This window comes from Grampus griseus (genome assembly GCF_964374135.1).
Source record: "Grampus griseus genome assembly, chromosome: 2".
Lineage (NCBI taxonomy): Eukaryota > Metazoa > Chordata > Mammalia > Artiodactyla > Delphinidae > Grampus > Grampus griseus.
The window spans coordinates 95,746,675-95,769,060 of record NC_139018.1 but is presented as its reverse complement, the minus strand read 5'-3'; the positions used below and the strand labels follow the sequence as shown (position 1 = coordinate 95,769,060).

The following is a 22,386-nucleotide window of genomic DNA, read 5'->3' as shown; positions in this document are numbered from 1 at the left end:
ATTCAATAAATATTTGTAAATAAATGAATAACTTTCCCTCCCCTCCTGCGCATGAGTGGGATACAGATCCACAAGGTTCATGGTAAATGCCAGCCAAGGTCCTGATGCAGCTATAAACAGCAGCTGTGAGAGGGTTTGGCTCCACAGGACAAGATCCAGTGAAACTCGTCCTGAAGTGGAGACAGAGCTCTCTTAAAAGGACTACACTTTATGGGTTGCCATTATTAGCTTACGGTTAGAAAAAGCAGAGTTCTAGAAGAGGGAAAAAAAGGCAAAACCTCAAAATTATATTTACATAAATAAGTGAAAAGGTTAATCCACTAAATGCCTGTGGTGGATTGCGATATTGTTCCCAACTATTTGCTCTCCCGTAGAGGAAAAGACTACCTTACCCACTGTTATATGACTTGCAGTGCCTCTCTGTAGATATTTTCAGGCTTCTTTTCCTTCTTTCTTCACAAAAATACTGTCATATTGTAATCGCAAAGCTTACAAACATGAATTTGCTTTGGCCAATAAAATGAATTGAAGCGACAATACGACAGCTTTGAGTGGTGGCTTTAAGAGTGCCATTTCCTACTCGTGTGCTTACTCTTTCCTTCTACCAAGAGAATGGCACGTCCCAAATAGAGTCTTGTCCTTCTGCCTGGGTTTTAGAACGAGAAGTCACATGGAATCAGAGCCTCGGCTGAACACAGGTGCTGATGTGTAATGCGAGCAAGAAGTAAACAGAGATTTAGGTTTGTTTGTTACTATAGACTGACCTAGCAAAGCTGACTACTGCAGTGCCTATTCCATGACAGGCGATCCTCTGAAATAAAAGTGGTCTGGCACCCCTCCCCCACACATTTAATCCCACTTCAAGTAATGGAAAACAGTTTGTTTAAGTTCAACATAGTAAAGAGAACATATCTGAGACTGTTAGGTAAAATATTTGAATAAGGAACGGAGTACACATCCTGTTAGTTTTCAGGGTTTTGTCAGAGTGAAAGTGATTGACAAAATGACACTGTGACTTTACTTAATGTATTACAAGCCCTAAGTTGTGTTATATTTAAACTTCCTGCCAGAGTAACTCATAAAGCGTGTCACACTGAATCATCATTTGCAAATTAATGCCAGCAGCAATTTTCTTGTTATCAAAAGTTCCTTTAGGAAATAGTTTCCTTGATATACTGAAGTGTTTTTTTTTTTATGTGTTTTATAGGAGAACTGAGAAAACTTAAGCTAAAGACATCAAGTTGTAACTAAAAGGTAAGGATTTCATTCCTGGGAGCTTGGAGTTGGTTAAAGCAGTGGGAGGGAGGAATCAGAGAAGACAAACACCATAGCTGGGGTGCACAATTTTATAGAAAGGATTCAGGCAAAGCCTTTAGCTTGAAATATCTTGCCCTAGCACCCCATCTCTGCTTGTTAGAAGCTTCCTCATGTTTCATTGCCCGTCTCAAATGCCTGTTTCTGACTCAAACTTCCCTAAGGCCATCAGCTGGAATTGATTTTGCCATTCCTCATATTTTCACACCCTACTGTGCCTCCGCTGAAGGTGCATTAAATGCATATTTCAGCTAAGTGCCAAAGGGCTGAGAATTTAAATTTTCAGCTGAAGCCAAGGCTGCTCACAGATATCACTATCAAAAAAATAAACTTCTGGATACACAAATAAACTTAAATTTTGATGCCAAAATTTAAATTATTGTTTTAATATTATTTAAAATGTTAGTGCTAAAATAGTAAAGTTTAACATAGTATAACATAGGAACAATAATTTCCCAGTTCTGTGAGCTGTTAGAGAGCCAGATTTCAGCAGAGGCGAGTGGATGAACAGAGCCATGTCCTAAATGGAACTAAATAAGAATTAAATTCTGGTTTTAAATTATACATGCTAGGTACACCAAAGATTTCTATAAAGAATAATAGTATGGGCTTCCCTGGTGGCACAGTGGTTGAGAGTCCGTCTGCCGATGCAGGGGATGCGGGTTCGTGCCCCGGTCTGGGAGGATCCCACATGCTGCGGAGCGGCTGGGCCCGTGGGCCATGGCCGCTGAGCCTGTGCGTCCGGGGCCTGTGCTCCGCGGCGGGAGAGGCCACAGCAGTGAGAGGCCCGCTACCACCAAAAAAAAAAAAAAAAAAGAATAATAGTATGATGTAATCTCTACTTATCTTTCCTTGTATTATTATTTTAAAATTTTAAGCATATATTGACTAAAAAAGATATTGTTGTTCCTCCTAAGTTATCTAACTAATGCACCCTCTTTATATTTGTAGTAACTGTCAACCTATTTCCCTACTTATCTACTTGAAAGTCCTTAATACTTTTTAATAATTTTTGAATTAATTTATTTTTAATCAATGTTGAAGACAAAAGAAACCTTTCACAGTCAGCAATTATTACAGCATTTTACTTATCCAATTAGCAATATACATTTATATTTGATAGAATTTCAAGAAATAAATAACAGATTTTTCACTCAATCTAGAATACCTGCCTATATCTGAAAATCAATGTTCATAAAATAATAGCAAATTTAAATGACATACTTTGTTCTTATCAGTGACACTGTTGACTGATTATATATAAGAATTACCTTTAAAAATACCTACCACCAACCATGCCAAAGTTTAAGGATGATGGGAATAATATTGAAGTAGGCATTCCAAAAGCTGAGGCCCAAAGCCCAGGACAAATAACAGATTTTTGGACAAATATCAAGACTCTTTGTCTACTGTCACGGAAGCTAGAGTTGGCTTTTAGGCAGACACATTCTACTTCTTACAGTTAAGCTTTTCGTCAACACCAAAGTCTTTATCCACACAGATGGCAATTAACTCACATTTTTCCCATTCTATCTTTTGTAGTTGACTTTTTGGATTAAAAGTAGAAAACTAGAGACTTCCCTGGTGGCATTGTGAATAAGAATCCGCCTGCCAATGCAGGGGACATGGGTTCGATCCCTGGTTCAGGAAGATCCCACATGCCACGGAGCAACTAAGCCCACACACCACAACTACTGAGCCTGTGCTCTAGAGCCAGCGAGCCACAACTACTGAGCCCGTGTGCCACAACTACTGAAGCCCGCGCGCCTAGAGCCCGAGCTCCGCAACAAGAGAAGCCGCCGCAATGAGAAGCCCGTGCACGGCAACGAAGAGTAGCCCCCGCTTGCCATGTGCAGCAGCCAAGACCCAACGCAGCCAAAAATAAATACATAAATTTATGTATATATATATATATAAAAAAGTAGAAAACTACTATTGTTTCTATTCAATTTCATCTGATTAGATACAGGCTTGGATTTTGGCCTGTCCAGATAGTTTTGAACCTCTCGAAGTATTCCTTATCTCTCCCAGTGCCCATTAGTTAAAGACTCAGTCTGTATTCTATGGGTATCACATCCAAATTACTGATGAACTGCTAACCAAAACTCATCAAGGAAAGACCAGTGTAGTGGCTAAGCCCTCCTGGTTGAAATTCTTCCATTCATCAGCCTTTACTTATGATCATGAGTCAAAAAAAAAAAAAAAAAACTGTTTAAACCAGTCATTTAACTATTTAGTTAAACTGTTATACAGCCCACATTTCTCAAGGGTGTTGAGATTTTCTCAAATGTCTTGATGAAATCCAAACACAGTACGTTCTTTTGACTGTACTCTCATGATTTCCTATCATTTAATATAAGTGAATCTGTGCTACCTGTTAGAGATCACTGCTTCACTTCTAAGGGCTTACAAACCACTAAAGTGGAAATACTTTTCTAAAATTTTGCTCAGGATTGATAAGTTCAGTGGTCTACAATTTGGAGACCTCCCCCACCTCCACCTGGCCTCCACCACCACGCCTTTTGAGTCATGCATTGATTTTCCTACATCATCTCCCTTCTTAGGTTGGTTGGGCCAAAGCACAGCCCCGCCTCATTCAAGCTCATGTACATCTAGTTCCTACAGAGGCCCTGTGATATGTGGGATACTTGCAGGAAGCTGTGGGCATCTGATTGTGTTCCCTGACTGGTGGGCTGGGAAGTGAGCTGTTAGCTGAGGCAGGGAGGGTGTGGGGCACCACTTCTTACAGCCCCAGAGAAAGGCTGAATGATCAAACTGAGAGAGGGTGGTCCATAACAGAGTCAAGTCTAATAGACAACAGACCCAAAGTCAAGGAGTCACTGCTCAAAGCCAGATTGCCAAATCCAAAGGAGGGCACCCAGAAAGCAGGGCAAGTACAAGCAAGTTGAAACATCAGGGAATTCATGAGGAGCTAAATGAGAGGGTGGGTCAGGAGTAACTTCTGAGTCAGCTGTATCTAATTTATATTTGATTCTTGGAGTGATGGGGGAGGGCCTGTCTGCCAGAAGGGAATGGACAGTGGAAACACAAAAATGAGTAAGATTCAGTCCTCCTTAAATTCCTGACATTGTCAGCATTAAACGGAGAACTTTGTTGCTGTTGATATCCATGGATATTAATTTAGGTTAGAATTTAGGATACTAATACCTAAGTGCCTTCTGTATGCCAGGCACTGCTCTAAGTATTTTTACACATGAATCCTCATAATAGTCCTACTGTGAAGTACGACTGTGATTCCTATTTCAGAGGTGAAGAGACTGAAGCTAGGTAATTTGCAGAATTTCACACAACTAACAGAAGTGAGATCTGAACTGGGCAAGTCTGACCCCAAAGTGCACACCTGTAACTCCCATTCATTACAGCCTCATAGACTGAGAGTCTGACCCCAAAGTGCACACCTGTAACTCCCATTCATTACAGCCTCATAGACTGAGAGAATTCTTCAAAGAAAATAATTACTTTACCTCCTTGACCATGAAAAGGTGTGAGACAGCAAATATAGAAATTAGATACAGGCCTTCTATGCTTCTTCTTGGACCTCATCATCAGTCTAAATGACAGAGTTCGGGCAGAGTTCAGCAGGGTGGCAGAAAGAGTAGGTTTTCTTGTTTTTCCAGGACAAGCCTTTACAATGTAACTTTATTTTTAGTGTTCCCTGTTTTGAATCCCAGCATAGCTTACAAAAAATTTAATTCCAAAGTTAATATAAAAAATTCAAGGTAAAACACTTAACCCATTTGGGGTTAAGTATATCTGTATTCTTGCTCTCATTTATTCTAACAAATGTTAACTGTTTAGCTGAATGTGTGTGTGTGTGTGTGTGTGTGTGTCTGTGTGTGTATTTTCGTTTTAATAAGGAGGTCTTGTTTCTCCTCTGGCTACTTCTGGCTGTCTGTCTACTTCTTATCTTCCTCATAATAAGGGCACTCTATGGTCCTTTCTAGCAAATGTACTTTTCTAATATGAGAACATGGTGCCAATCATTTATTTTAAAGAGACAATGTGTCTTAAAATTATCTAGATTAAATCAGTCTTTACTTTCATTTTAAAAGAAAAGTTTATTATTCCTAATGTTCTGTACACTTTCACTTGGAAACTTCATTCCAGACACAAATGAATACATTACATCTTTGAAAGCAGAAAGATCTTGATTAATTAAAACAGTATACCTTTACCTTAGCATTAGGTCAGGCTGGCAAATTCCAAAAGGTCAAACACTGCACCTATCTGTGCCGACTGGGATCCTTATTAATTATCATGGTAAAAGTATTTCACGTTTCATACATTTTGCTTTTTTACACATTTATTTCCCACATAATGTTCAATTTCACATTTAAAAGGCAAATTAATCTTTAATTTCCTAATGAATATAATCAATGTCTACCTGTGAAAAGTTTCAAAATGAAAAATAAAACTATGTGGATTTATCAATAACTGCTTAGCCAGATAAATGTTGCCAATATAAGTTTAAATAGCTTACAAAGTATTATTTCCTTTGTTCTCTTCAAAACAATACAGGTACACATAAGGTCACACATTACAGGCATCTGAACTGGTAAGATATTACACATTGGTGGCATGCAAGTATTTTACATTTTTAAATGCAGTGAAAAATGCTGCTTATTTGTTTTCTTTAAATAGATGAAACAGAATTAAGATAAAGTTTTAATTAAAATATAAATATTATTCCATGAATATAGTGGGGTTTTTTTAAAACCAAAGTGGCAGAGATGAGAATTTTAGTTCTGAATAATTTCTTTCTTAACTAAAGATTGTCACTGGCAAAATTTGGTACTAAAATAAAATTTCCTTAAAAAGTACATTTTCTACCCATCTCATTTCACCATATGGCCAATTCTTATCTATCCACATTTAGATTATCCATGGGAAAGTTTTAATCCTGGACCAGCTTCTCCCAATCACACAGTGTACTTCTGATTCTGATTGGCTTCTCTCTGTTATCCAGACAATATGTGCTCAGTCACACACAGACACACACACACACACACACACACACACACACTCTCTCTCTCTCTCTCTCTCTCTCTCTCTCTCTCTCTCTCTCTCTCTCTCTCTCTCTCTCTCTCTCTCTCTTCCCCTGAATAAAAACCTATGAAAAACATGCCATGTTTACTGTGTTCAGTTTCTTTCTTTGCATTTCCTCCTCTCTTTCTCCACCATGAGAAATAAAATATGAGGAGAAAATATCATACATTTTAAAATGTCAAAAAGGCTGCTCCTCAAGAACTATTCTGAAAACAGTAAAAACCGCTGCAGAGGAACAAATAACTCTGTGGATTGTTCAGACCTCTTCCTCTGAACAAAGCCTATGGAGGAGAGATGGAGCCACAAGGGAGGCATTGCGCACCCGCACCCACGTTCAGAGGCAATGGAAACATTTAGAATCACAGGATTGTAACATCTGGGGGCTGGAAGGGACCTTAGAGAGCATCTAACTCACTTCATTTTACAAATGAAATGAAGACAAGATAGATGGAAAGACCTGCCCAAAGAAACACATTAGCTGACATACAAATCAGTACTATTTTCCAAAAATATCACTTGGTGGAAAATTGAGCATAATTCTTGAGGGGTTGGAGGATAATTCAATTCAAGCAACATTTATTAAGCACCTATTATACACAAGGCACCTTACTAGATGTTACTGAAGATGCAAAGATTGATGAGACAGTCCCTGCTTCCCAGTGCTTATGAAAGTTCCTTGAGGCTATGTTTCAATATCTTTCTTAGCAGAAAATAATACTGACCAGGACTAAGGTTGCTGGTGATAACAAAGCAGCTGATGCCCAGGAGAGCTGATCTCACAAGTAACACTTCCCTTCACCATCAGGGCTCGAGCCTCTTACACAGCTGTTGGGGCCCTAAGGACAGTCTTCTTTCCTAGGCCTCCAATCACACCTCAAATCTTAGCCTACCCCACCCCCTGAGTAGTGACAAAGCTGACAGGAGGGCAGCAGTGCGCCAGACCCTCCTCTCAACTCCTAATCACTGTTTGCTTTCCCCTTAGTGTCTCTGCAAGGGTCCTGATCACATCCCAGGGTACTGTCAAAGTGGCCCAGGAAAATGCCCACCCACATACTTCACTGGTATATCTAACACCCACTGCGCCCATCAACCACTTCTCCCACCTCTATGTGGAAAGTAAGATAATTCCAGTCCCCTACATCATACCCATGTTTTAATTCCTCATATTCAAAAAGGTGTGAGAGATGTAATTGTTGGTTAGAATAAAATGGATTCAAGAGGCAGTGGAAAACATTAGTGAATAGATAATAAAAATGATCTCCCACTTTTGTATAGCCCTTTCCAGTATAGTGTTTTCATCCCATTATCTAATTATATTCTCACCACAAGTCTGTGAGGTAGTTAGTGAAGTTTATTCCCATTATAGTATAGCTGAAGAACCTAAGGCTTGAGAGACTAAGCGGCTTGCCCCAAAGTCTCCCAGCTAAGAAAGTATGGAGCCAAGTGTCCAAGTTTCTTGACTCCAAATCCAGTGCTCTTCCCCCTATATAGTCTATAATTGTCAGGCAATTGAATGAATTGCCCATGATCATATACCTGCTAAGTGTTGGTGATGGGATTAAGAGTCAGCCTCCAAACCTGTTAGTATGGTGCCCTTCCACCATACCAACTAGCAGAGCCAATGTGCTCAGAATGACTACCATGGAAGATGTCAGAGAAAAGTCTAGTCTCCTTCACCCTCTCCCAAGTCAATGATGCATCACAAAACTGGGATAACCTCTGGTACGTGTACAACCTTCCTAGCATAGTGCCCAGAGGCAGGTTATAAATTCGAACCTTGCAACTCCTCCATCCATCTAATGAATGTTTAATTATAGCTGTTAGGGGAAGATGGGAAAGAGGTAAGCTGAGCAGAGCTTACTCCTACCCTTAAGCAAATCAAAACCTTTAATTTCCATCTTCCTTCCCCACAGCACTTAGCCCCTCCACTCTACTAAACTCCTGAACCACAAAACAAAATTCCATCTGACCTAGAGTTGGGAGCAAGGACAATGAATACGTCCTTAAGGTTCTGGGTACTTTTCTCTCTCCAGCTTGTTACCAGGGGGACTGATCATGTGATTTTCATCCAGAGGGCTCACCTGAGGCTCCCAAGCATTCTCACACTTTTCCTTTGCGTGTGTCTCAATCCTTGAGCATTGACGATGGCATGGTGAGTGGTGGGGATATTTTACATGAGGAGCAATAAGGGGAAACTGCTACTGGAAGGCAGAGCTAAAATATTTCTTCTTAGTTCTCTATTCATTAAAATGAAAATAGCCGTCATTGCTTCATTAGTGGAACAGAGGAAGGAAGCTTCAGAATCATGACTTAAAACCCAACTCCAGAAACAGTTCCACCGAGTACAGGTAACATAGCACAGAACAAAGTATTCACAGCTTACTGCCCCCTGCCCGTTTTTGCTTATGCAATCAATACTTGAGCTAACGATGGTATCCGCTTTTCAATAAGGCACTCTACCCCAAAACCCAGAAACACTGATCAAATTATATGAATCCAGAGTTCTTTCACTTCCTGTCTCCTTCACAGGGCCTAGAAGAGGGCTAAGTACATCATGCCCACAAAAAAAGGAAAATATCCCCAAACTCTTTTGTAAATTTTAAAGGGCTATCTTACATTTAAAACATGTTGATGCTTAAACTGGTTTCACGTTTGACTGTCTGAAATATTCTCACGGTAGTTATTCAGAACACACTGGTTTCCCTAATGCTGGTGACCTGCCAGGGGCCACCTTTCTGTCTGGAAGAGAAGCAGCTGTTCTTTTGGTATGATGTGCCAGGCTTCCCTTAGGGAAATTGTTTTGAGGAGTATAGGCATTGGGATGCTTTCTCAGTTTTTAAATGGAGATGGGCTTTTACTGTAAGATGAACTGCATGCTCTAAGATGGGTGAGTTGCATGAGCCCCTCCAGGTTGGTGATTCTCTACCTAACCTAGGCCCGCAGCAACTCTGAGAAGGAAAGGGGAGAGGGACTGGGAGACAGCATCTCCCTTCAATCAGGAGTCCAGCTTTGGCCAAACACCTCCTTACAGTATTTGGCGATATTTATGTACAAAATATTTATATACAATATATCCTACAAAGATGGAAGGAAGGGGCTTAATCATGTGGATGAAGATGAAAGTGCTTTCACCCATACACTTCAGGCATATGGAGAGATTTGGTGCTGGAACAATGAAATGATTTCCAGGCTTCTGATATTCATTCCCTAAGCGTTATCTTCCATACATGCTGGGAAATTTGGTGGTTGGTGACATAAGCCACAAACTCTAGGGAGTGATTTCACATTTCACCTGGGCCTGAAGCAACTCTAAAAAGGACAAGGGAAGTGGGTCTGGGGAGAGAGTATCTCCCTTCAATCAGTGGTCCAGAGGCAGTCAAATACCCAGTTAGATATCTGGATATTTGGCAACATGCACACACACACACATACGCGCGCGCGCACGTACTTACATTATGCCCTACCGAGATTAAAGGAAGGGATTTAATCATGCTGATGAGGATAAAAGTTTCCCTTATACACTTCTGGCAGATGGGGAGATGTAGTGCTGAACTAATTATATGATCTCTCTAGACTTCCAAAATGTATCTCCTAAAAGTCATCTTCCACATATGCTGTGATGGGTGTTGGTGATAGGAGCCTGCGAGTCCAGGTGAGTGATTTTAGACTTAGGGTGGGCCTGTACAAGTCTAAAAGGGGAAAGAAGGTAGTCTGGGGAGAGATGATCTCCTTTCAATCAACTGTCCAGATGTTGCCAAATATCTTGATATAATATTTGGCAAAATGCATACATATAAAAATATTTTATATACATTATGCCCCACCATGATGGATGGTAAGGGATTAATCATGCTCAGGATCACGAAAGAGCTTCTACTTACACACACTTGGCAGACAGGGAAATGAAGTCCTAGGCTAATTAAATGATTTATAAGCTCCCCGAAATGTAAGTTTATCTTCTAATAGTTATATGAATACTCATGGAAATGTCACCTTTCGACCTACTACAAAAACACAGGTAATGATAAGATAAACTGATTAATAATAAATATTTGATTTAACACTCTATATACATGTGACCCAACTATTTTATAAGCTAAAAACAGTGCTAAATTTTGACAATATCCCATTATCTTGCTTTAATACTATCGATAACTGCAGCACAGTCACTATCAAGTCCTGATTTTTTTTCTTGCTTTCTGACACGGTTTGCCAAGAATCGCTTTAGCCCCCGGTCCACAGCACCTTGGGGCTGCAGGGAACACTCCGTAGGATCCAAGATTTCTTAGGGGTGAAGGCAAGAAAGAGAGTAAATGAGAAAAAAAAGGAAAAAGCCTTACTTAGAGGGGCATGTCAGCGACTCTGCACTTAAACATATTTGCAACAAATCTAAAGGGATAGGAGAAAGACAACTAAGAGATGTGTCTTCCCTGGCAACATGGTAACCAAAACATGTATACAAAAAGAAGAAGAAGAGGGAGAGGGAGGGGGAGAGAGAAAGGGAGAGGGAGAGGAAGAAGAGGAAGAAGAAGGAGGAGAAGAACTGTATACATTTTACCCAGTGGTGCGCTGCTGAATGTTTATTAACCAGCAAACTGGGGGTAGGGGAGATGGGGTGAAAGCCCTGATTTGTAATCTTTGCTAATTTCCATGGTATAAATACTCCCACCAACAAGAAGTACTGAACTTCTGAGTTGGGAAGAACTACTGAGTTGGGCAGAGATGTTTAAGACCACATCATGATACAGTATTTCTGCCATACAGACACAGTAAGTGCAAATACTCTCAGGAGTATGAAAAATAGTAAAGTGTATTTTTGAGTATTACTTTTGTTTTTTAACATAATTTATTTAATTGTAAGTGCATGTCATTTACTTTTTAATAATGGTTGTGTTTCACAACCAGTTTACAAAATTCTTGATAATTTAATAATGAGTAAGCCTGTGAGCTGACTCTAACATACCACACCTAAATGAGTAAGAGGGAAAGAAAAAATCAGACTGAACACTGTCCAGTAGTAGTTGCTACATAGATAGATAGATGATAGATAGATAGGGAGATGCAGTAGAAAGCTAGTTAAAGGATTTTTAGGGTTTCCAAAATTCAACATGCTCTGCTCATTATTCCCTCAAAAAGTATAAAATATTCTTATGTCTCAAAGGATTTTATTTTGTTTTCTTCTATTTTCTTTTCCAAAGGATTTTAGAGATAGAGATGTGGGCACTTATAATACAGGTAAATGTTCAATTTTATAAGGGCTTTCCATCCTAAACAGTTTCCACGTGCTTTATAAACTAACTAGAATAATATATGAATTGTTTTTTCATTTATTTGTTTTACTGCTATAAGCAACTCAGGAACACTCAATTACTTAGTAAATTCTGGATTGGGCCCACCTTCTGCCTGAGTCAGCAACTTCTTTAGATCCAGTTGTCACCAGGACAAAGGATGTCACCTTTACAAGGCTCAGAATTATAAGGAAAAGAAGAAGAAAAGAGAAAGAGTTGGAAGGAAAGGAGGTGGGGAAGGGAGGCAGAGGTGCCTAAGGCAATGTCAGAGGGTCACCAAGTCCAGCCTCAGGCACTGACAGTTGTGAACTGGTGTCAAAGGCTGCAGTCATATGTTTCCTTAGCTTAATATCGCACTGGTGCACTGCTAGACGAAAAGATTCATGCATCTACCATGCAATCATCTCAATTGTACTTTCATAGGCTTTGTCCTTGGGATGACAAACATCTGGATAAACGATAATTCACATTTTTTCCTGATGTTTGAAAATGTCTGGATGGATCATGCCATGTGGACAAAATCTGTATAATTAACTTGAATGTTCACATTTCATCCTGTGATCTTGTTGCCCTAAAGACAAAGCAATAAATGCTTCTAAAATTTGCCAAAATAATGCAATCATGTGTAACAGACAACCTTAAGGTGTGATTATTATCGTTTTATTTAGGAATGTACTATTTTAAAAGCTTCCCTCTTGCTAAAATTTAAAAATTTGCCATCATGGCTGGAAAACTTTAAAACATCTTTGTAAAAAGTTATCCACAGAGTGATGTTAAAGATCGAATTACGTGGAATAATCAGTAAAAGTAGGCATGCTAATTCATTTTGCTACTTGTGAGTCTGGTTTGAAGCTATTTTTGTGGGTGAAAGAATATTTCATACCTATTTGCTAAAGCTACGCTTACGTATCTTAATGCTGTCTTCTTTTTATGAAGATGACACCACTGATCTTCAACCAGTAGGGCATGTGCATTTAGTGATTTTTCTGGAACTAAGGGAGAATTTGTGTTAAGTTGGTCACATTTTTTCACCCAGTGAAAGATTGGCAATACTAACTTCGTATGTGGTCAGCAGAACACTTCTGATGTATTTAGCCTAACTCAAAGCTATGCATGTAAACAGAGATAGGCCTCTATCTTAATCACAGTTACAAACACATTTATATACTAAGTTCCTTTCCTTTAAAAAAAAAAAGTTCATGTAAGAAAGCAAGACCACCCAATATGAAAGTCACTAAACCATTTTCAATTGTCACCCACTAAGATCTGCATAAGTCCATTGGTGCAAGTTGCCAGAGGTGCCCATGAGCAAATAAAACAATCGTATATGTTTAAAAATCCAAGACAAATACGTAGTGCTAAAAAAGAATAACAATTAAATTATTAGTTGTGTGGTTAACGGAAATGAACAACCTTTGATAAAATGGTCCCAATGGAGAAGGAGAAGAGCTTTTGTTTTGAAATTGCCACCATGGTGAAATTGCCACTTCCTCTTCTTGTGGAAGTTTATCTTCGGTCTCCTTCAACTCGCTTTTTACGAACTAGGTGAGAAAGAAAGGTTTAAAAAGACAAAATGAAGGCATATTCCTTAAACTTCAGACAAACAACAATAATCACACAGAATAGCAATCTCACACATTTGAGAACACAGTTATCAAAAATTTCAACATTTAATTACCCATGGCAATAAATGGAAATGACAGACTAGTCCAGGGCCTTTTGTAATTTACTTTCAAATAAAGCTAAGTCTGATAGTTGGGGACTTGAATGTTAGAGCTCTCCCATTTCTATGGAGTAGAAGGTCCAGAACAAACCCACGGAACAGTGAACTTCTAAATATTTTCATGTTTACTTATCCACAACACATCTTCTCAGCTTCTGTGTAACTCAGTCACCAACTGGCTATAACTAACTCCCCAGGATGACACATTCACAATTCTGATTTTGGATTGAAAACCAAGAGGAGCTGCAAACAGAAATTTAAAGTTTCTAAATCTGTTTTAAATGGAAACTTCGAAGTATCAACCTCCAAGGAAGGTAGGATTCAGATGGCTAGCAAACTCAAGAGATTAAGCGTCCTTTAATCTGGTACTTAGTATCAAAGAAGCTGCCCTGACTGCCTTCCCAGTTTCTGCAACCCTCTTCTTCCCCCTTTCACCTCCCCACCTGCAGGCTCTTCTGGTGGATAGGAAGAGGGCTGCTCCAATCTTCCTGGATTTGGCAAAAAAAAAAAAAAAAAAGTGCCCTGGCTATGGCCGTGCCTCAACTTCCCACTTTAAATAGCCCAGCCTGCTCCTGCTCGGCTGCAGAAAATTCAACAAAAGCTGTTGTCCACAGCTGCCGCTCCTGGCCTCAGGACTGCCTCTCCATTTCCTTCAGACCTCTTGTTTTGCCTTTTTTCTTTGCTCTCCGTGTTGTTCAGATGAGGACCCATGTGTTTTCCCAGGAATCTTCCAACTGCTGCTCTAATCATTCCCCAAAGCCCTGTTTGCTGGGCTGCCCCCTGAGCCTCACTCTTTGCACCTTGGAGGCAAGCATTGTCATATGCCTGGCCAGCCTCTGGGTGCCATACACTGCACCTTTGCTGGGCCTCAGGGTCTTGGGCAGCAAACTGGACACTAACATGTACCTGCCCCCTTCCGGTTCTAACCCTTAACTTCCATCTTGTCCACCATCTGAACCCTCTCCATGGCCAGCACTATACTTGGTGGGACACCTTGTCCAGTTTCCCTGTCCAAGGTCTGGCATTCTGTCCCTGAACCTCAAACTGGGGACTGAGCTCTGTTATTGGTAGACTGCTTGCCAACTGGACTATCTGCACCTGGATGGTCTTGCTCCACACTGCTTCAGGTGGCTGGGACGTCCCCAGAACAAGCCTTCCCAATCAGTCCCATTCTTCTTTGCTGTGGTCGACCAGGACATGCCCCACCTCATTCTAACAGAAGTCCTCAGCAAAGAGTGGGTAGCAGGAAAGATTCAACAGAGGCTAACTGAAAAAGCTACTTCTGAGCTTAACCTTTAAAAAACATAGCTCTGTTAGGTCATTTCACATGTAAATCACCAATAACCATATTTAAACCCAAGTACAAAAGCACAGTCAGGAGTCAAACATAAGTGAATTAGGAATTTCCATGTCACTGTGTCCATCTTGTGGTGTAGATAACAGAGGGTGATTACATGTAAGAAGTAAGTAAAGGAGAAGTAAATGCACAAAGGAAATCAAGCAAAAATCAAAGCCTGTCTGGAAAAAAAAAGAACAGTTCCTCTTGAAAGAATGCTACAATAAAACTTAAACACTGTGAAGATGATGAGGATTCCTATGACCATGTAATAATGTGCTTCTGATGAAGGGCTGACACCAAAGGCCAGTGGAAAGGTATCTGTGAGATGTTATATCTGAAGTGGAGAAATGAATGGTCATCCTGCTCTTCTAATTGCTAACAGCACATATTGTGGCTGCATTACCCAGGTCATTATTCTTTGTGATGGCAGCTGCCACTCTTGTTCGTGGTCCTTGCTTGGTAAACTGATATCCAAACTTGAGGATCCTTGAATTCTCCTCGAGCATCTGGGCAATTTCCATCTCTACGGCTGTTCCCAACTGCTGTCTCTGATTGCACGTGTGGACACATACAGAGAATGGCCAAGAAGGAAGAGGAAATAGTTACTCGCATGGGAAAGATGCATGGCTATTTGTTGGACAAAAAGGCAAAAGTCTCAAATTGAAAGGGACAAAATCACTTGATTTTCTCTCATACAGTTATTTGAGACCTGTTCCTTGTGGAGAAGCAAAATCTAACAGACAGCTGAATCTGCTGGCATGTTAAACTGAAAAGACTAAGCAAATTATTTATGAAGGAAAAGGCAATTCCAGATGTAAAATTAAAGCAAAACTAATACTTGGTGTTTCCAATTACCCCAGTATCTGCTGTTTGAACAAAGGGTATTATTTTTTAATAGTGACACTGTCTTATAGCAATCAATTCAATTACAGAATTTTCTACTCTGGGGTCCATATCCAAAAATAACTGAAGATGGGCCATTCTCTCCCAACAGTCTCACTAGGAGATCCTCAAGAGGCTTTATTAAAGTGGTTTGAACTGTAGCTAGTTGAATTATCGAACACTGAAGGGGTTATTGGACTACAGGAAAATCCCCTAAGTTTTTTGAGTTGGTGGAAAGAGGTTTTTGTCTGTTTGCTTTTTAAGTTGAGACATAGAATAATAATTTAAAAAGTAGAGTTAAAAAATGGGGCATGTACATTTAGGATTTTACAGTTAAATTTAAGGAACATAGTATATTGTTTCATACTATATTCATTAATTTTTTTAGAAAGTATAAAGAAAAGACAAACAGAAAAAGTATATAAAATATAAAAGCTCCCTTTCCCCAGTATTCCCACTGCCCATACAGAAAGCCAGTTCGGCATGTAGTCTTTGAAACATTTTCTGTGCATTCATACGTCTACATGATCACATGTACATCTACGCTTTTTTTCACATAAATGGGTCACACTAGCATATTGTTCTGAAACATGTTTTTATTCTTCATTTAACATTAAGAACATCTTTTCATGTAGGTAAGTATGTTTCCCTCATCCTTGTAAACAATTGTGCAGCACTGTATTGTAGTAAGTGATCATAATTTATTTAGCTTTGCTCTACTGACTGCTACATTCCTTTCCATTCTTATTCCAAACTATGCTATGGTGAACTTCCCTTGCACACAAAGTATGTCCTGGGGCATTTCTGCCAGTGTGCCTGTAGGGCAAATTATAGCTGGGCCCAAGAGGAAGCATGTTTCAAATTTTGATAAATTACTGACTTACCCTCAAAGGTTGTGACAATTTTTACTCCTGCTGATAGTGTTGGAGAGCTAGTGTTCCCTATTTTAGCCAACATGGGATATTATGAATCTTTTTCACCTTTTTCAATCTAAGGGGTAAAAATTTATTTCACTTGTATTTATTTAATTAATTTGCATTTCTCAAATTATGACTAAGAACAATTAATTTTCTTTTGCATTTGTATTTCTTTGTTTGGAAACTACCAACCTCTATCATTTGTATATTTTTCTACCAGCTTGTGGTCCCTGTTTTTAAAATTTATATATTAGGAAATTAGCCCTTTGTCAAACATGCTAAAAAGACTTTGCTCAGTTTGTCTTTTGACTTTCTGATTAAGACCTTTTTTCATTTTCATACAGTCAAATTTATTAGTCTCTTAGATTTTATGTCCTGTTGAGGAAGCCTCTCTACTTCTCATTTCTTCCATTTGTTTTATGATTTCTTTTATTTTAGTATTTAAATCTTCATTTTACCTGGAATGAATTCTAGTAGAAGAATTAAGATACAGCCCCAACCTAATTTTGTCCAAAATGCTAGTGAGTCACAACATTGTAAATCAACTATTCGCCAATAGAAATTTTTAAAAAAATGCTAGTGAGTAGACCCACCATCTTTTACTTCATTCTTTCCCCGCTGAGTTGAAATACTACCTTGCTGCAAAATTCTCAGGTGTACCTGGGTGTGTTTCTGGACCCTATAGCTTTGCCAAGTCTATGTCTGTGCCTGAATCATGCAATTTTGATTAAATATATTAAATATATATATACACACACCTTTTAAATATATTAAAATGTGTAATACATTAAAAGATATATTTAAATACATATATTTTAAATTTGGGAAATTTAAGTATTGGGCAGATGAAGAAGAAAAGTTAATGGAGGCATTTTTGTGTTCTAGGCAAGTTCTAAGGTTTAACTCTGTTCCTCTTCTTTCTTTTCATCCAGCAACCTGTCAAACGAGTCTCTCCCCAAGAAATGAACAAAATGTGACATTTCAAGTCAGAAAATAACAATTCTGGGTATCCAAAGTATAGAGGTTACTGTTCTCAGCAGTGTAGGGCCATGGGAGCGAGAGGCAGCAAAAAGGTAAGTGATACTGACCTCAAAGTTTCATGAGCAACTTTAGTTCATGACACACTTTCAAACAACAGGGCTGTATTAGAGATTGAGACTTGAGCTAAGGTCGGGGCTGCCATAGTTATGGCTTACGCCCCCGGGGTGGGCCAAAGGTGCTATCCAAGGGCAGAAGGAGCTCAAGATGGATGTAGCTGACTGAAGGGGATGACATAACACCCCTCTATTTCCCCTCACAAATCTTAGGCATTTGGAGTCTTAGATTTGGGTAATATACAGCTTGAGCATGCTGTGGTGATAAAAGGATATAAGAGCCAAAGAAAATTATATTGGGAGGAGGGCATATAAAAGAAGGGGAGAAAGTAATATAGCATGGAGCATCTTTCTTTCTTAGCCTGAGTCTTTTTTTTTTTTTTTGATTTGAGATCTTTCGTGTTGTATAAACCCAGGGCAACAAATGGGCACCAAAATTTCTTATAATTTGGATGTTTCTCTTTTTAATTTTAGGTCACTAAATACAAAGAAAAAGAAACAAAAGTTAAGCACATAGTCCTTCAGATCACCTTTTTTGTGACCTTTTTTCTCTACTCAAATTTATTTAGCAGTTACCCATTTCATTAATATGCATCACTGATTGCTCTTCTCACAGGGGCACCTGATTAAATCATCACTTGTTTACCTGGAGCTTAGTTATGGCAGCTCACGCCAGTGCTGGATTCTCAGCAGGCCTTCATTTTGGTGCAGCTGCCTGCTGCAATGATGCTAAATTGGTCTCAGCTGCTGGCCCTTCCCGAGGAAACTGTCTTAGAGATTATTTTATTTCAAACCCTTCACTGTACAGATAAGGAAACTGAGGTCTACTTCTAACAGTCTATGAGTCAATGAAGAAAATATGGATGGAAGAGAAGTTTTGAGTCTGAATTTCCTTTATTGGAATAAAGCAAATAATTTTTCCAGTTGCTTTAGAACTTAACACTCTTTCTTATCATAAGTAAAGTGAAGCCATTTCAGAGGCATATTGCGAGTTGAAAAATTACACAAATCCACCCCTAGATGACTGAGGACGGGAGATGAGGTTTGATCCTTCAGAGGGATTCAAGAGGGCAGATTTTATATTTCAGGGTCTTCTTCACATGCATTCTAAAAAGCTACTCTATTCTAAATTTTCAGGATTTCAGCTCATTTAATAGGTATAAGGTTGCTAGATTTAGTAAATAAAAATACAGGACACACAACTAAATTTGAATTTCAATAAATAACAAATAATTTTTTAGTATAAGTATGTCACAAATGTTTCATGGGACATACTTGTACTAAAAATAATTCACTGTTTATCTGAAATTCAAATTTAACTGTATTTTATCTGGCAACTCTAACTAGGTAGTATCTTACAAGGAACTGGTAACAAATTACCTGGAACATTATTTCAGATATGGGGTTTCACAATGGCCTGAACCAACACAGAAAGTTAAACATACTTTGGAATGAGGTATCCAATTCTGTCTTAGCACTCCCGGAAATATTTACGAAGAGTCCTCATAACTTCCTCCTGACACTAGCCTATTTGATATATATATCCCTGAGCTATCACTTCTTTTCACTCACTTAATATTTCCCTCTCTTGTTTTCCTACTCTCCCACTCCCTAATTTACTAGCAGCTGGACACATTAGGATACACAGGAGCAAGCTTCCTAAGTGTGTACAGCCACGTGTGCACATTCCCAGGGATTCACTCCACATCTCTGCAAGGGAAAGCTGTTTTGATAATGCATCCCTTCTAGGGAGGGTGAGAGTGAGGGAGTACCTGTCTCCTGGTGGGATTCCCCTGCTCCCCCGGCAACAAGGCTCAGGAGGAGTCTAGGGACAGAGGACCTGCACTGAAACAGCCCACTTGTTCTGGTTAGAAAAAAAAAAAGGAGAGTAGAGGGCTTCCCTGGTGGCGCAATGGTTGAGAGTCCGCCTGCCGATGCAGGGGACACGGGTTCGTGCCCCGGTCCGGGAAGATCCCACATGCCGCAGAGCGGCTGGGCTCGTGAGCCATGGCTGCTGAGCCTGCGCGTCCGGAGCCTGTGCTCCGCAACGGGAGAGGCCACAACAGTGAGAGGCCCGCGTACTGCAGGAAAAAAAAAAAAAAAAAAAAAAAAAGGAGAGTAGAACTATTCATGTGATCTTCTGGGGGTCTCCAGGCTTAGGCAATAGTCTTGGGTGGGACCCTGGGGCTTCATTACATCTTGGAGGGTCTAGACCAGGGATTTTCCTAGACATGCAGGGGTCACTCACTTCCCCTACTGCCCGTCCCGTCACCCCACAGGGGAATGCTCACAGCACAAGTCTCCTTGCTTTCTCCTCTTTCTGGTCCATTCCAAGGCCCTTTATTCCAACTATACAGTGTCTAGACCTCGCAGATTCACTGAATCCCACTGCAGACACGTCCCTGTAGCCAAAGGGGAAGGGCACAGCATCATGCTGAGAACTGAGAGTTGCTGTCTGAGAGCAGCAACCAGCTGAAACCAGTAGAGCGACTACAGCAACACTGTAGGCTGATGCTGGGAAAAAGAGGTCTTCGGGGTTACAGGAGGGGGTGGCTCCAGGGAAAAGCGGCTTGCTTTGGTTGTTGGTGGGACCTGGAGCAATGCTGCAGCAGAGCCGGGATTGTGATCACACTGTGCATGTGTCCTACTACTCTAAGCCAGGCCATCTACTAGAACCCCGAGTCCCTGAAACAAGGCTCTGTGTCCAGCACCAGACAGCAGGAGCTTGGCTCTGGCAGCCTCCAACCAAGGACAAGGAGTCTGTTTCTGGGTGTGGCCGTTCTGCTTTTCTCATAGTCCCAGTGAGAGGCAAGAGCAAGGCTGGGGCAGGACTGCGCTGAAGTTCCTGCTAAGAGGCAAGGATGATGAAGGCTGAACAAAGCAGCTGTCAACACCTCTGCCCCCATCTCCTCTTTTTCCTCCTCTGGTTCCTGACTAGCGCAGGGCTGGGGAGAGCTTTCTGTCTCAGGCTTCCCCACTGTGCACCGTTTAATTATTAACATGCTCTCCCACACACCCTCCACACGCCGGAAGCTGTCAAAATTTACCAGAAAGCCAGAACATCAAGTTAAGTCACAGAACTTTGTCTTTTAACTCCCTCCATTGTGGTATTCCTCCCTTTCACATGTACCCTGTGCATTAACTCACCTGGTTGTCGATCTTGATCTCTGTCAAGGTGTCATTTTCTTTGAGTGCCTCTACAAGGGCCAGGATCCCAGTACCAGTGATAAAATTGGATTCTATGTTTAGACTTTTCAAGGTCTTATTTACTTTTAGCATATCTGCAAAAGCCTTATTATGTGAAAAAGAAAATAACCATTAGGGTTTCTGAAGATTTATTTACTAAGCTTCCCACTCCCACATTAAATACATATTTTTTACAGTACTTAAAGAAAACCTTAGTTAAATCATACTTTCACCTCCAAGTAACAAAGATAATAATTAAAAAATGCAATAAAGATAGTTCAGTTCAGCAGTCCAGGCTTATGAATTTCACATACATGCAATACTAAAAAAAAAAGGATACTGACATAGAATTAACAACTTTGTTTTATTAAGTAAGGACATTAAAAAAAAACTCACTACCATCTGTTATCACTGTCAATTTTTTTTTTGAGAAAAGGCATTTTAACATTAGGAAAAGTGTAGAAAGGATATCATCTCAGAATTATTTCATTTTTTCCCTTTTACTATGAATGGATAAAAAATTTTTATCATTGACTAGCATTTGGGCACTACTTCAGGTGGTCACAAATCAGGATTTTTCAAAGATAACTTTTGGAACAAAATCAACACTCAGAGTGGTAGAACCGCTGAAGACTCGTCCCAGTTCAAGACAGCAGACTGCACACATGAACCTGTCTGCTCCCTTTATTCCCAAAGTTTCCCACTGTCATGAAGAAAAGATATAATTTTTAAGTGGCTGGAACTCTCACAGTGCAAGAAAACAAAAAAAGAGGGCCATTATCTTGAAGAATTGCTAAAACACAGAAAACAGAAAGATTGGTGGAGAAATTAGCATAAAATTGCCTGAGATGCCAGAGGTAAGAGCTGATTAGGGCGCCTCATTAAAGAGCTGCCTTAGGAACAGGTGGATCAGCTAGAGCAGGTGGCGAGCACACCATCCCTCCCTGTCGCTTCCCTGAAAAAGAGCAACTGCCTGCATAACCATCAGTGAGATATCTCCCAGGAAGAGGTTCTAGTGAAGGTGCTAGGTCCCAAGAGAGATGCAGTGCAGAAACTGAGGCACCTCCAGATCTTCCACCAGATACTGTGTCGGAGAAGGGAGAGGAGAGGCGGCCATTGCCCAGGAAGGAAATATACTGAAATGTATCCCTTGCACAGTGAAGCCCTACAACCTGGAGCACTTGCAGAGTACTACCTGGTTGCCTGCCAGCTTCTCATGCACACACTGCAGAGAAGTCCACCTATCAATTCACCTGCCTGCTTATAAAAGCACTCACTCATTCATTCATTCATTCAACCAGAAAAGACTATTTATCAGGCTTCTACTGTGTGCAAGCAGTAGAGAAAACAAAAATCCCTGTTCTAGGGAGCTTATAGCTGAGTAGGAGGGGCAGAGTCAGTAATTAATAAATAAAATATATGGCCTGTCAGTTGGTAACAAATAGAGAAACATAAAGGGGCTTCCCTTATAAAGGAGAGAGCTGTTGGTGAACCAGATTGACATAACAGGAGAGGAAATAGTCCTAGTTTACACAAATCCGTTTTGTTCTCTAACTGAAAATATGACCAGGCAACC

General features: G+C 40.1%; 1 protein-coding gene across 1 annotated transcript in view; it reads right to left on the bottom strand.

Moving 5' to 3' along the window:
* Nucleotides 1-13,064: 13,064 nt before the first annotated feature.
* TMOD2 (tropomodulin 2) overlaps nucleotides 13,065-22,386 on the bottom strand; it is a 46,574-nt gene continuing 37,252 nt past the window's right edge. The window contains exons 8-10 of the mRNA XM_082647215.1: nucleotides 20,772-20,915; nucleotides 15,135-15,279; nucleotides 13,065-13,210 (exon numbers count right to left, since the gene is read on the bottom strand). Of these exons, the coding sequence (XP_082503341.1) occupies nucleotides 13,176-13,210; nucleotides 15,135-15,279; nucleotides 20,772-20,915 (324 nt within the window). The 3' untranslated portion in view covers nucleotides 13,065-13,175. The remainder of the gene's footprint in view (nucleotides 13,211-15,134; nucleotides 15,280-20,771; nucleotides 20,916-22,386) is intronic.